The sequence below is a fragment of the Salvelinus alpinus genome, chromosome 7, assembly GCF_045679555.1.
Source record: "Salvelinus alpinus chromosome 7, SLU_Salpinus.1, whole genome shotgun sequence".
Taxonomy (NCBI): domain Eukaryota; kingdom Metazoa; phylum Chordata; class Actinopteri; order Salmoniformes; family Salmonidae; genus Salvelinus; species Salvelinus alpinus.
The window spans coordinates 23,888,333-23,904,437 of NC_092092.1; the positions used below are offsets into that span (position 1 = coordinate 23,888,333).

The 16,105-nt window shown below is 46.9% G+C and overlaps 1 protein-coding gene across 7 annotated transcripts in view; it reads left to right on the forward strand.

Annotated features, from left to right (window-relative positions):
• Positions 1-16,105, forward strand: part of tanc2b (tetratricopeptide repeat, ankyrin repeat and coiled-coil containing 2b) — a 237,133-nt gene that overhangs the window by 173,441 nt on the left and 47,587 nt on the right. For 6 of the 7 annotated variants that reach the window (XM_071409516.1, XM_071409517.1, XM_071409519.1 and 3 more), the window contains one exon: positions 2,335-2,483. In XM_071409516.1, the coding sequence (XP_071265617.1) occupies positions 2,335-2,483 (149 nt within the window). Of the gene's footprint in view, positions 1-1,731; positions 1,868-2,334; positions 2,484-16,105 lie in introns of those variants that run through there. The other variant, XM_071409523.1, reaches the window with a different exon arrangement.

A 16,105-nucleotide genomic window follows, 5' to 3' on the forward strand; every position in this document is an offset into this window, starting at 1 on the left:
GCCACTGAAAAACATCCCCACAGCATGATGCTGCCACCACCATGCTTCACCGTAGGGATGGTTCCAGGTTTCCTACCAGGATTCCTTGTTGCACTGGTACCGTAGCGGAGAGAACAGTATATATCTTGGGTGGATGGAGTCTTTTGACAAATTTTAGGGCCTTCCTCTGACACTGCCTGGTATAGAGGTCCTGGATGGCAGGGAGCTCGTCCCCAGTGATGCACTGGGCCATACGGACTACCCTCTGTAGCGCCGTGCAGTCAGATGCCAAGCAGTTGCCATACCAAGCGGTGATCCAGCCAGTCAAGATGCTGTCAATGGTGCAGCTGTAGAACTTTTTGAGGATCTGAGGGCCCATGCCAAACCTTTTAAGCCTCCTGGGGGGAAGAGGCATTGTTGTACTTTCTTCACGACTGTGTTGGTGTGTGTGGACCACGTTAATTCCACGGACGGCCGGGGGAGAAACCGATGCGTCTGGCCGTCTGCACAGGAACACATTCCTTCTCGCTGTCCGCCACGCCGCCAGATAGTTGCCATGTCAACCATCTGTCTCTCCCCAGGAATCTGAGCGAAGGGGACTAAGAGAGGGAGAGGGGGCAAACACACAAGCACTCGCTATATATTCAAATTCTGTAGGAGGAGTGTAGACTGATTGATGTCTTACAGACAAGGAGGAATGCTTGGAGTTCCACTGAGGGCTAAGGGCATGTTTGTAAGGACCACTTTACTGTGTCTGAGTTCTGAGGGTCATATAATGTGTAGTGTGATTACTGCAGTCGACTGTGAGTGCATTGTTGTTTATGTAGAATGCATGAATTACATAGTAAACACCATCCCAATGGCACCCTTTCACCTTGGTCTAATGGTCTAAACCTCTCAGGTCTGTTTACCTGTCGGTCTGGTCTGACCAGTCAGTCAGAGAGAGGGGAGGGGAGGGATGGCAGGGAGAGAGGGTGGGAGACCTGGGTTGTATTCATTAGTGCAATTATTTAGTAATGAAAACAAGTTTTTCTTATTGGACAAGTTGAGGTAGGTAGGTCCCTGTTTCAGCCCGTTTGCTTCCGTTTGGTTCCTTTTGAATACACCCAAAGAAAGCAGCTGTTCTAATCTACAGTGTCTCACCACTGTTTAGTTGAACACCATCACCTTCTGTCAGCTGTCTTTCTTTGACGTTCCCACGACCACATCAAACACCCATACACCACACACAGCAGAGAGAAACCAGCTCTTCAGCTGAGATCAACATGTTACCCAGCAACACCCCACCCATAACAAAGTAGTCCACCAGCTGCAGTATCAGGTATTAGTTTAATAACAACATCCTGGTATTGTGCCCTCATGACCAGACCAGAGCAGGATCTAAAGAAATATAAACAGTAATGAGGACAGTGAAACCTCCAGCATTGCTAGAAGTGTCTTCTATATTATCATCATATGATATTACTGTAGTTTCAGAGGATATTCAGTCCCTCTCCAATATAGGTGTGTACATGCCAGTAGACAGTGTGAGTAGAGTGATTCACATATACTATTTCTCTCTTGCTCTCCCTCTATCGCTTTCTTTCTCCCTCTATCTATCTCTCTATCTCTCTCTCTCTCCCTCTATTGCTCTCTCTCTTAGAAACAGACACACAGACACGTACACATACACACACCCTGTCCTCACACAGGTGAGGGGCGTATTCACTTACCTCATCCAAACACAACGCTGACTGTGTGGGATGGGAACAGTTGTGTGTGTGGAGGAATCTTTACAGGCATGTCATGTCATGGCTAGAAGGGGTTGGCTGTCTCAACGCCAGTGTGTCCAGTTCAGTCTCAATCTCAGGGGAGCTGATGCAAAGCTCTGCTCTCAGGGGTGGTTCAGGTAGAGACTGTTTCTTTTTTCTACTCTACTAGGTTTCTACTCTACTCTACTATATGCCTTCTTGCATTTGTATTCTCTTTGTGATTTTGTGATTTGTACTGAACATTTTTCAGCAGGAGAATATGAAGCTAACATGTTCAGGTGTTGCACATTTTTCTGAGTTGGGGCTTGAACAGGTTAGGAACATTTATCCATCAGTTTGTTCCTCCGCTTTGATGTGAATCTTTTCATTTTCATGTGCTAGACTGCTCCTTCTATAGTCTATCCAAGGTGTGGTTGCCTTCCAGGTCAAGAGAGTTGGTTGACTCTGTTTTCCTTGTTTTACACTCACAAACACACTCCTTCTTTCTCCACTCCCTCTCTCTGTATTTCTCTCTCTTCCCCCGCCCCCTCTCTCTCTCTTTGTCACTTTCCCCAATACTCTCTTTCTTTTCCCCCCCAACTCTCTCCCTCCTCTCTCTCTGTAGGGGAGTCAAGCGGGGAGCTGGGGCCCCCTCCGTCGGTGGATGAGGCAGCCAATACATTAATGACGCGCCTGGGCTTCCTGTTGGGAGACGAAACTAGTGAGGGGCCAGACGGAGAACATTACAGCATGGACGAACCAGACGACAGACAGGTGTGTGTTTGGCCATCCCACAATGCTAACCTCTCCTCTCTCTACTACTTCCGCTCTGAGAGGAAAACCTCTCTCCCTATTTGTGATATCTTGAGAATCCATTTGGTGTTTCTGTATTTCTGATTCAATTTGAGAAAAACACATACCTGGGATGTGATAACTTCCCTTCTATCTGACAGTTTGATGAGCTCCTTGTCAAATCAAATCAAATTTTATTGGTCACATACACATGTTTAGCAGATGTTATTGCGAGTATAGTGAAATGCTTGTGCTTCTACTTCCAACAGTGGAGCAATAGTGGAGTGGAGCCCTTGGCATTTTTCCTATTTTGTTGCCTTACAACCTGGAATTAAAATGTATTTTTGGGGGGATTGTATCATTTAATTTACACAACATGAGGATATACCACTTTGAGGATGCACATTTTTTTTTATTGTGAAACAAACAAGAAATAAGACAAAAAAACAGAAAACTTGAGCGTTCATAACTATTCATCCCCCCTCCCCCGCCCCAAAGTCAATACTTTGTAGAGCAGGGGTGTCAAACATACGGCCCGCGGGCCGGAACCGGCCCCCAAGGAGGTTCGATCAGGCCCGCAGGATAATTTGAAAGTGGAAAAAATGCATAAAAGACATGGAATTAATATTTTTAATTCGCTGCAATTCATGGATTATCCGCTAAGGGGCGCACTCTTTCCATCAGAGTAGAAGACAAGCTGCATCACTGAGACAGACTGAAAACAGCAGACGGTATCAATGCGCCATCTGCTGCTTGTTACGACGTTGTTAATACCTTAATACCTCATTAGCCAAAATGTCGTTATCCAAACGGAGAAAAGTAGATAAGGAGTGTAGAATTTTCAAAGAAAAATGGACCACGTCCTATTTATTTACAGAGATGCACGGAAAACCTTCGTGCTTGGTGTGTTTGCAACAAGTTTCGGTATTGAAGGAATATAATATTCGACGCCACTACGAGACTCATCACAGCGAAAAATATGACGGCTTGCAAGGACAACTGAGAAGAGATAAGATTAACGAATTGCTGGCGGGTCTGAGGAAACAGCAGTCAACTTTCATCCAGAGCCGAGAAGTCAGTGAAGCAGCGGTAAAAGCCAGCTACCTAATTGCTAGCGAAATAGCATTAGCATCGAAGCCGTATTCCGACGGTGACTTTGTTAAACGATGCATGATGAAGGCGGCTGAACTTGTATGTGCCGAGAAGCGACAAGCTTTTGCCAATATTAGCCTGACGAGGAATACTATAGCAGAGAGGATTTCGGAACTATCGGCAGATTTAGACAGTCAATTGAAACAGAGAGTCAAGTCATTTATTGCATTTTCCGTGGCAATTGACGAGAGCACTGACATCACAGACGTGGCCCAACTGGCCATATTTATTCGAGGAGTTGATGAGACATTGACTGTTACTGAAGAGTTTCTTGAGTTGGTGCCAATGATGGACACCACAACAGCCGTGGACATTTTCGGCTCTGTCGTTGCTGCATTGGACAGAGTTGGAGTGGACTGGTCCCGCGCTGTCAGCCTGGCTACAGACGGCGCGCCATCCATGGTCGGAAAGAAAGCAGGTGTCGCGACAAAGTTCAAAGACAAAGTTCAAGCCCTTAATGGAGGAGATCGTTTCTGGACATTTCACTGTATTTTGCACCAGGAGGCATTGTGTTGCAAGTCGCTGAAAATGGACCACGTCATGGAGGTGGTTGTTCGCACTGTAAATTTCATCCGGTCCAGAGGTCTGAACCATCGTCAGTTTGACAAACTTCTCAGCGACAGCAACATTACCCACAGCCTGCCATACCACACTGAAGTGAGATGGTTAAGCCGAGGCGCTGTGCTGAGGCATTTCTTTGATCTACGAGAGGAAATCGGACAGTTCATGGAGAAAAAAGGAAAACCGGTGTTGGAATTACAATCTCAGGAATGGCTACGGGACCTTGCATTCTTGGTTGATATTACTGAACACTTGAACAATCTGAACAAAATGTTGCAAGGCCGCAAAAAAGTTGTCACACAGTTTTCTGACAACATACATGCATTTAAGTTGAAGCTGACTTTGTGGGAGATGCAACTGGCAAATGGCAACCCTGCTCATTTCCCCTGTCTGAGAGATGTGTGTGTGACCAGACCTGATGCGGACATGAAACGGTACAAAGACAAAATTGCAGGACTACTGCGGGAGTTTGAGAAACGTTTTCAGGTATTTGGTGAACTTGAGACAGAATTTTCAGTTTTTCGCTCACCTTTCACAGTTAAAGCTTCTGATCTGCCGGTCGAAATTCAGCTAGAGATAATTGATTTGCAGTGTGATGCAGATTTGAAGGGCAAATTTGCCTCTGTAGGTCTGGACAGATTTTATCAGTATCTACTACCAGGGTACCCCAAATTAACAGCCCTGGCTGCTAAAATTTTGTGCATGTTTGGGACAACCTACCTTTGTGAAAATTTTTTCTCAGTGATGAATATCAATAAAACAAAAATGCGTTCAAGGCTCACAAACAAGCACTTAAATGACATTCTGAAAGTGACAGCTAGTCAGGACATGACACCTGGTGTTGATGCACTTGTACAGGCCAAAAGATGCCAAGTTTCAGGAACAAATACAAGTCCAGACTAGACTAACACCTTTAAAATGCTGCCTTAGATACTGTTTGCATTGAAAGAATACAGCTCTGTGAAGATGAATCCTTACTGTGGTGATTTAAAAAAAATTGCACTTTAATGTTAGTCAGCAGCTTCAAAACAAAAGTTGTGTGATGGAATTCTACTGTTCATACAACTCCATAAATTTTCAGTATGTATTGTATGTGTATGTATGTTTCATGTATGAAGTTTACAGATTTACAGGACAGGCGAACACTTTCTTCATTACACATTTAAAATCACTCTCCTTAGTTTGTAAGGTGTACGCAGGGATTACATTTAGATTTTATATGCGTATGTGTAAGTGGTTTAAAAATTCCTTTCTTTAAAAGTCTCATTTAATCTTAAAGTGCATTACTATATTTTTCAGTACCAATTAAAGTTTTGTGCCTTTGTACAATCAGTGGGATCAGTTGCAATGCATATTTGTGAATGATAAAAGTAAATTGCACATTTGTCTAAGGAAATATGAGGTGTTTCATTAAATGTTTTGTAAAAGGATAGTTCATTAAATTTCAATATTTTCCTAATGTTCTTGTGCTTCTTTACACCAAAACAAAGGAAAGACATGATATTTTGGTTATTTATAGCAGAGTATGGTATAATTTTAATGGTCCGGCCCACTTGACATCTCCCTAGGCCGTATGTGGCCCACGATGCGAAATGAGTTTGACACCCCTGTTGTAGAGCCACCTTTTGCAGCAATTACAGCTGCGAGTCTCTTGGGGTATGTCTCTATAAGCTTGGCACATCTAGCCACTGGGATTTTTGCCCATTCTTCAAGGCAAAACTGCTCCAGCTCCTTCAAGTTGGATGAGTTCCTCTGGTGTACAGCAATCTTTAAGTCATACCACAGATTCTCAATTGGCTTTGACTAGGCCATTCCAAGACATTTAAATGTTTCCCATTAAACCACTCGAGTGTTGCTTTAGCAGTATGCTTAGAGTCATTGTCCTGCTGGAAGGTGAACCTCCGTCACAGTCTCAAATCTCTGGAAGACTGAAACAGGTTTCCCTCAAGAATTTCTTCAATTCTGACCAGTTTCCCAGTCCCTGCCGATGAAAAACATCCCCACAGCATGATGCTGTCACCACCATGCTTCACTGTGGGGATGATGTTCTTGGGGTGATGAGAGGTGTTGGGTTTGCTCCAGACATAGCGTTTTCCTTGATGGCCAAAAAGCTACATTTTAGTCTCATCTGACCAGAGTACCTTCTTCCATATGTTTTGGGAGTCTCCCACATGCCTTTTGGCAAACAACAAAACGTGTTAGATAATATTTTTCTTTAAGCAATGTCTTTTTCTGGCCACTCTCCCGTAAAGACCAGCTCTGTGGAGTGTACGGCTTAAAGTGGTCCTATGGACAGACACGCCAATCTCCGCTGTGGAGCTTTGCAGCTCCTGATTAATGCCCTCCTTAACTGGTCTGTGAGTCTCTTGGCTGGTTTGTTGTGGTGCCATATTCTTCCATTTTTTAATAATGGATTTAATGGTGCTCCGTGGGATGTTCAAAGTTTCAGATATTTTTTATAACCCAACCCTGATCTGTACTTCTCCACAACTTTGTCCCTGTTTGGTGGTGCCCCTTGCTTAGTGGTGTTGCAGACTCTGGGGCCTTTCAGAACAGGTGCATATATACTGAGACCATGTGACAGTTCATGTGACACTTAGATTGCACACAGGTGGACTTTATTTAACAAATTATGTGACTTCTGAAGGTAATTGGTTGCACCAGATCTTATTTAGGGGCTTCATAGCAAAGGGGGTGAATACATATACACGCACTACTTTTCCGTTTTTAATTTTGTATAATTTTTTGAAACATGTTATTTTTTTCATTTCACTCAACCAATTTGGACTATTTTGTGTATGTCCATTACATGAAATCCAAATAAAAATCAATTTAAATTACAGGTTGTAATGCAACAAAATAGGAAAAACGCCAAGGGGGATGAATACTTTTGCAAGGCACTGTTATAAGTATTCTAACTATTCCACAACAACTACCTAATACACACAAATCTAAGTAAACAAATGGAATATAAGAATATATACATATAAATACAGTGGGCTCCAAAATTACTGGCACCCCTGACTGGCAATGCACAAACAATACTTTAAAAAATAGAAACAATATAATTATAGAGAAACTCAAAATACCAACATGTGAGAAATACTGTACTTTATTAATGTTTCAATGGAACCCACCAAAATTATACAATTATTTAATACAAAATAAATTTGACCAAAATCAAGGCTTCATAATTATTGGCACTCCTCATTTAGTACTTAGTGCCACCACCTCTGACAGGGATAACAGCATGGTCTTTTCCTGTAATGTTTGACAAGGTTAAGGAACATATTTGGAGGGATTTTGGACCATTCCTCTATGCAGATCCTTTCAAGATCCTTCACATTCTTGGGTTTGCGCTTATCAACTGCCCTCTTCCACTCAGCCCACAGGATATCAATTGGATTGAGGTCCGGCGACTTAGATGGCCATGGCAGAACATTGATTTTGTTGTCACAGAACCATTTCTGTGTGGATCTTAAGGTATGTTTTGGGTCATTGTCTTGTTGGAAAGTCCACATATGGCCAAGTCCCAGCCTTCTGGCAGAGGCAATCAGATTGTCAGACAAAATTACCTGATACTTGGTGGAATTCATTATGCCATCAATCTTAACCAGTGCCCCTGGATATCTGGAATTAAAACAGAACCAAAACATCACTGACCCACCACCATATTTCTCCATGGGTATGAGGTGCCTCTCCTTGTATGCATCTCTGTTTCGACGCCAAACATGCCGATGCCTTATCTGACCAAAACGTTCAATTTTGGTCTCATCTGACCAGAGCACCTTCTTCCAGTCATAATTTAAATGACGTTTGGCAAACTCCAAGCGCTTGCGTCTGTGTCTTGGGGTCAGAAAAGGCTTTCTTCTGGCAACCCTTCCAAAGAGCCTGTGGTTGTGGAGGTGGCGTCTGATGGTGCTTTTTTAAACCTGGTGACCCCAAGACGCCACCAAGGCCTGCAATTCTTTCACAGTGATTCTTGGGGATTTTGTTGCTTCTCTCACGATCCTCCTCCCTATCCTGGGGGGCAAAATGTATTTGCGTCCTCTACCCTTGAGGTTTTCAACTGTTCTATATCTTTAGAATTTTTTAATAATTGCCCTGACAGTGCTCAGCGGTATATTCAATCGTCTGTGGATCTTCTTGTAGCCATTATCAGATTTATGAAGGTCTACGACCATCTGTCTCTTTTGAACTGCCAGTTCTTTTCTTTTCTTCATGGTGTTGGATGACAAAGGGATACCTTTACCTTGTTTACCTTTACCTTTACCTTGTGTTACCTCATTTTGATACCCTAGTGAAACAGGAAGTGATGTAATGGCTCAATATATTTCCTTAACACTTAGATAAACTTAAATAAGTGGAATTGAATAATATTTAAGGGTGCCATTAATTGTGAAACCTTGATTTGGAGGATTTTTTATTAAATCAATAAATTATTTTGATGGATCCATTGAAACATTAATAAAGTACAGTATTTCTCACGTTGGTATTTTGAGTTCATCTCAAATATATGTATATATATTTTTTGTTTCACCTTTATTTAACTAGGCAAGTCAGTTGAGAACAAATTCTTATTTACATTGACGGCCTACGAACAGTGGGGTAACTGCCTTGTTCAAGGGCAGAACAACAGATGTTTACCTTGTCAGTTCGGGGATTCGATCTAGCAACCTTCCGGTTACTAGTCCAACGCTCTAACCATTAAGCTACCTGCCGTTTAAGTATTGTTTGTGCATTGCCAGTCAGGTGTGCCAGTAATTTTGGAGCCCACTGTATATGGATGAGCGATGACCGAGCAGCATAGGCAAGATGCAATAGATGGTATAAAATACAGTATATACTGTACATATGGGATGAGTAATGCAAGATATTTAAACATTGTTAAAGTGGCATTATTGAAGTGACGAGTGATCCATTTATTAAAGTGGCCAATGATTTCAACTCTGTATGTAGGCAGCAGTCTCACTGTGTTAAGGATGGATGTTTAACAGTCTGATGGCCTTGAGATAGAAGCTATTTTTCAGTCTCTCGGTCCCAGCTTTGATGCACCTTGGTGCACCTGCTGTTTCGGTTAGTTATTATTGTTTTATTTCACTGTAGAGCCCCCAGTCCCGCTCAAAATGCCTTAGATAGCTCTTTTGTCCCACCCCCCACACATGCGGAGACCTCACCTGGCTTAACTGGTGCCTCCAGAGACACAACCTCTCTAATCATCACTCAATGCCAAGGTTTACCTCCACTGTACTCACATCCCCTTGTCTGTACATTATGCCCTGAATCTATTCTACCACGCCCAGATATCTGCTTCTTTTATTCTCTGTTCCCATATGTTTTTCCTAGCCACCGTGCTTCTACACCTGCATTGCTTGCTGTTTGGAGTTTTAGGCTGGGTTTCTGTACAGCACTTTGAGATATCAGCTGATGTAAGAAGGACAATATAAATGCATTTGATTTGATTTGATTTGTTCCCAATGCACAAGACGACCAGTTCTTATAGCCTTTAGCCGTACCCTTATCCTACTCCTCCTCTGTTCCTCTGGTGATGTAGAGGTTAACCCAGGCACTGTAGCCCCCGGCACTACACCCATTCCCCAGGCGCTCTCATTTATTGACTTCGGTAACCGTAAAAGCCTTGGTTTCATGCATGTTAACATCAGAGGCGTCCTCCCTAAGTTTTTTTTATTCAATGCTTTAGCACACTCCGCTAACCCTGATGTCCTAGCCGTGTCTGAATCCTGGCTTAGGAAGGCCACCAAAAATTCCCTAAATTTCCATCCCCAACTACAACATTTTCTGACAAGATAGAACTGCCAAAGGGGGCGAAGTTGCAATCTACTGCAGAGAGCCTGCAGAGTTCTTGCATACTATCCAGGTCTGTGCCCAAACAGTGCGAGCTTCTACTTTTAAAAATCCACCTTTCCAGAAATAAGTCTCTCACTGTTGCCGCTTGTTATAGACCCCCCTCAGCCTCCAGCTGTGCCCTGGACACCATATGTGAATTGATTGCCCCCCATCTATCTTCAGAGTTCATTCTGTTAGGTGACCTAAACTGGGATTTGCTTAACACCCCGGCTATCCTACAATATAAGACAGATGCCCTCAATCTCACACAAATTATCAAGGAACCTACCAGGTACAACCCTGAATCTGTAAACATGGGTGGGTGGTTGTTGTCCTTGATGATCTTTTTGTCCTTTCTGTGACATCAGGTGCTGTAGGTGTCCTGGAGGGCAGGTAGTTTGCCCCAGGTGATGCGTTGTGCAGACCGCACCACCCTCTTGTTTACAGTATGTTGATACACATATATAAGCCAGGACACAACACATCAAAGGAAACTCACTAAATTGTCCTCCATCAAGGTATTTTACTTTTCCAGTTTTTCAGTTTCTCCACTGAGCATAAACTGTCTACCTCCCTAATAAGGTCATTATATAACAAAGTTCTTAAATTATTCCTTTCTCTTGGTGTCTCAACTTCAGTCGTCGTTCATTAATATATTCTGCCACTTTGGTGTGCTGATATCCAGCAGGTTGACTAAGCCTAATATTTCTCTTACCACTGACTGAACCTGGGCTGCTAAGTGGCATTTGCTGCGGGGACTTGCTGCCATTCAGCCGCAAGAGCATTAGTGAGGTCGGGTACTGATGTTTGGCGATTAGACCTGGATCGCAGTTGACCAATTAATCCCAAAGGGTGTTCGAAGGGGTTGAGGTGATGGCTCTGTGCAGGCCAGTCAAGTTCTTCCACACCGGGTGGCGCAGTGGTCTAGGGCACTGCATCGCAGCGCTAGCTGCGCCACCAGAGACTCTGGGTTCGCGCCCAGGCTCTGTCGCAGCTGGCCGCGACCGGGAGGTCCGTGGGGCGACGCACAATTGGCCTAGCGTCGTCCGGGTTAGGGAGGGTTTGGCCGGTAGGGATATCCTTGTCTCATCGTGCACCAGCGACTCCTGTGGCGGGCCGGGCGCAGTGCGCGCTAACCAAGGGAGCCGGGTGCACAGTGTTTCCTCCGACACATTGGTGCGGCTGGCTTCCGGGTTGGAGGCGCGCTGTGTTAAGAAGCGGTTGGGTTGTGTTTCGGAGGACGCATGGCTTTCGACCTTCGTCTCTCCCGAGCCCGTACGGGAGTTGTAGCGATGAGACAAGATAGTAATTACTAGCAATTGGATACCACGAAAAGAGGGTAAAATTACATTTATTATTATTTATTTTTTTATAAAGAAATTCTTCCACACCGATCTCGACAAACCATTTCTGTGTGGACCTCGCTTTGTGCACGGGGGCACTGTCATGCTGAAACAGGAAAGGGCCTTCCTCAAACTGTTGCCACAAAGTTGGAAGCACAGATCGTCTAGAATGTCATTGGAACTAAGGGGCCTAGTCCAAACCATGAAAAACAGCCTCAGACCTTTATTCCTCCTCCACCAAACTTTACAGTTGGCACTATGCATTCGGGCAGGTAGCATTCTCCTGGCGTCCGCCAAACCCAGATTCGTCCATCGGACTGCCAGATGGTGAAGCTTGATTCACCACTCCAGAGAACATGCTTCCACTGCTCCAGAGTCCAATGGCGGCGAGCTTACACCACTACAGCCAACGCTTGACATTGTGCGTGGTGATCTTAGGGTTGTGTGTGGCTGCTCGGCCATGGAAACCCATTTCATGAAGCTCCCGACGAACAGTTATTGTGGTGACGTTGCTTCCAGAGGCAGTTTGGAACTCTGTAGTGAGTGCAACCGAGGACAGACTAATGTTATGCGCTACGCCCACACAGCAAACAATTTCAAAGATTTTACTGAATAACAGTTCATATAAGGAAATCAGTCAATTGAAATCAATTCATTAGGCCCTAATCTATGGATTTCACATGACTGGGCAGGGGCGCAGCCATGGGCCTGGGAGGGCATAGGCCAACCCACAGGGGAGACAGGGCCACACACTGGAGTGCCAGGCCAAGCCAATCAGAATGAGTTTTTCTCCACAAAAGGGGTTTATTTCAGACATAAATTCTCCTCAGCACCCCCCTCCCCCTCTTCAGATGATCCCGCAGGGGAAGAAGCCAGATGTGGAGGTCCTGGGTTGGCATGGTTATACGTGGCGTGCGGTTGTGAGGCTGGTTGGATGTACTGCTCCCCATCCTTCCTGACAGAGCTTGAGAGGATCTACAGAGAAGAATGGGAGAAACTCCCCAAATATAGATGTGCCAAGCTTGTAGCGTCATACCCAAGAAGACTCAATGCTGTAAATGCTGGCAAAGGTGTGACTAAAGGGTCTGAATACTTATGTGAATGTGATATTTAAACAACAAAAACATATTATACATTTGCAAAAATGTATAAAAACCTGTTTTTGCTTTGTCATTATGGGGTATTGTGTGTAGATTGATGAGGGGGAAAAAACTATTTAATCAATTTAATTAAGAATAGTTTGCGATGGCACTGTATATCTTGCCAGAATAAGTCTGTTTTTAAGCACTACAGCAGATGACCTGCTTTCTGTACCTCAAACCTTATTTGTGTCACGATCGTCTTGCTGAGAGAAAGGGGACCAAGGCGCAGCGTGTGCAAAATACATTCTCTTTTATTGTAGAGAAAGGAAAAAAACACGCAACAAACACTATAACAAACTGAAACAAAACAACAAACGAATCGTGAAGCTAATGACGTAAGTGCACACACAGGCTACAAACGTACAACATAGACAATTACCCACATTAACCTAGTGCCTATGGCTGCCTTAAATATGGCTCCCAATCAGAGACAATTAATGACATCTGTCTCTGATTGAGAACCATTCAGGCAACCATAGACACAGCTAGACACCTATACTAAACACAAACCCATCTACTCTATTTAACTCCCTAAACCATACAACCACCCTAGACACTACAAAAACACATACATTCCCCATGTCACACCCTGACCTAACTAAAATAATAAAGAAAACAAAGAATACTAAGGCCAGGGTGTGACAGTACCCCCCCCCCCAAAGGTGCGGACTCCGGCCACAGAACCTGAAACAGAAGGGGAGGGTCCGGGGTGGCCCCCATCATGGCGGCGGCTCGGGCGCGGGACGAGGCCCCCACTCCACCATTGTCAATACCCGCTTTGGTGGCGCCTCTGGAGCGGCGACCCTTGTAGCAAGTCCTGGACTGAAGACCATCCCAGAGGGCGCCACCGGACGGAGGGGTAGCTCCAGACTGAGGGGTAGCTCCGGACTGAGGGGTAGCTCCGGACTGAGGGGTAGCTCCGGACTGAGGGGTAGCTCCGGACTGAGGGGTAGCTCCGGACTGAGGGGTAGCTCCGGACTGAGGGACGGCAGCTCCGGACTGAGGGACGGCAGCTCCGGACTGAGGGACGGCAGCTCCGGACTGAGGGACGGCAGCTCATGGCTGGCTGACGGATCTGGCTGCTCATGGCTGGCTGACGGATCTGGCTGCTCATGGCTGGCTGACGGATCTGGCTGCTCATGTCTGGCTGACGGATCTGGCTGCTCATGGCTGGCTGACGGATCTGGCTGCTCATGGCTGGCTGACGGATCTGGCTGCTCATGGCTGGCTGACGGATCTGGCTGCTCATGGCTGGCTGACGGATCTGGCTGTTCATGGCTGGCTGACGGATATGGCTGCTCATGGCTGGCTGACGGATCTGGCTGCTCATGGCTGGCTGACGGATCTGGCTGCTCATGGCTGGCTGGCGGATCTGGCTGCTCATGGCTGGCTGGCGGATCTGGCTGCTCATGGCTGGCTGGCGGATCTGGCTGTTCATGGCTGGCTGACGGATATGGCTGCTCATGGCTGGCTGACGGATCCTGGCTGGTTGGCGGCTCTGGCGGATCCTGGCTGGTTGGCGGCTCTGGCGGATCCTGGCTGGTTGGCGGCTCTGGCGGATCCTGGCTGGTTGGCGGCTCTGGCGGATCCTGGCTGGTTGGCGGCTCTGGCGGATCCTGGCTGACTGGCTGCTCTAGCGGCTCCTGACTGACGAACGGCTCTGACGGCTCGGGACAGACGGGCGGCTCTAATGGCTCGGGGCAGACGGGCGGCTCTGATGGCGCTGGGCAGACGGACGGCTCAGATGGCGCTGGGCAGACGGACGGCTCAGATGGCGCTGGGCAGACGGACGGCTCAGATGGCGCTGGGCAGACGGACGGCTCAGATGGCGCTGGGCAGACGGACGGCTCAGATGGCGCTGGGCAGACGGACGGCTCAGATGGCGCTGGGCAGACGGACGGCTCAGATGGCGCTGGGCAGACGGACGGCTCAGATGGCGCTGGGCAGACGGACGGCTCAGATGGCGCTGGGCAGACGGGCGGCTCAGACGGCGCTTGGCAGACGGGCAGCTCTGACGGCGCTTGGCAGACGGGCAGCTCTGACGGCGCTTGGCAGACGGGCAGCTCTGACGGTGCTTGGCAGACGGGCAGCTCTGACGGTGCTTGGCAGACGGGCAGTTCTGGCCGGCTGAGGTGCGTGGTGCCGGAACTGGAGGTACCGGGCTAAGGACACGCACCTTCAGGCTAGTGCGGGGAGAAGGAACAGGGCATACTGGACCCTGGAGACGCACATTAGGCCTAGTGCGTGGTGCCGGCACTGGTGGTACCGGGCTGGGGACACGCATCTCAGGGCTAGTGCGGGGAGCAGCAACAGGACGCACAGGACTCTGGGGACACACAGGAGGCTTGGTGCGTGGTGTAGGCACTGGTGGTACTGGGCTGGGGCGGGGAGGTGGTGCCGGAAATACCGGACCGTGCAGGCGTACTGGCTCCCTTGAGCCTGCCCAACCTTACCTGGTTGTATGCTCCCCGTCGCCCGACCAGTGCGGGGAGGTGGAATAACCCGCACCGGGCTATGTAGGCTTACCGGGGACACCATGCGTAAGGCTGGTGCCATGTATGCCGGCCCGAGGAGACGCACTGGAGACCAGACGTGTTGAGCCGGCTTCATGACACCTGGCTCAATACTCAATCTAGTCCGGCAGATACGAGGAGCTGGTATGTACTGCACCGGGCTATGCACACGTACAGGAGACACCATGCGCTCTACTGCGTAACACGGTGTATGCCCGTACTCTCGCTCTCCACGGTAAGTACAGGGAGTATGCGCAGGTTTCCTACCTGACTTCGCCACACTCCCTTTTAGCCCACCCCCAAGACATTTTTTGGGTTGACTCACAGGCTTCCTACCGCGTCGTCGTGCTGCCTCCATTCGCCGGTATCCCTCCTCGCACTGCGCCAGAGAATCCCAGGCGGGCTCCGGCACTCGCCCTGGGTCGATCGCCCACCTGTCGATCTCCTCCCACGTAGTGTAGCCCAGATCCTGCTCCCATTGCCATAAATCCTGTTGCCGCTTTACACGCTGCTTGGTCCGGGTTTGGTGGGTAATACTGTCACGATCGTCTTGCTGAGAGAAAGGGGACCAAGGCACAGCGTGTGCAAAATACATTCTCTTTTATTGTAGAGAAAGGAAAAAAACACGCAACAAACACTATAACAAACTGAAACAAAACAACAAACGAATCGTGAAGCTAATGACGTAAGTGCACACACAGGCTACAAACGTACAACATAGACAATTACCCACATTAACCTAGTGCCTATGGCTGCCTTAAATATGGCTCCCAATCAGAGACAATTAATGACATCTGTCTCTGATTGAGAACCATTCAGGCAACCATAGAGACAGCTAGACACCTATACTAAACACAAACCCATCTACTCTATTTAACCCCCTAAACCATACAACCACCCTAGACACTACAAAAACACATACATTCCCCATGTCACACCCTGACCTAACTAAAATAATAAAGAAAACAAAGAATACTAAGGCCAGGGTGTGACAATTTGACACGTCTACGTTTTACAGGGGAGGGAGAGAGGGAGAGAGAGAGACA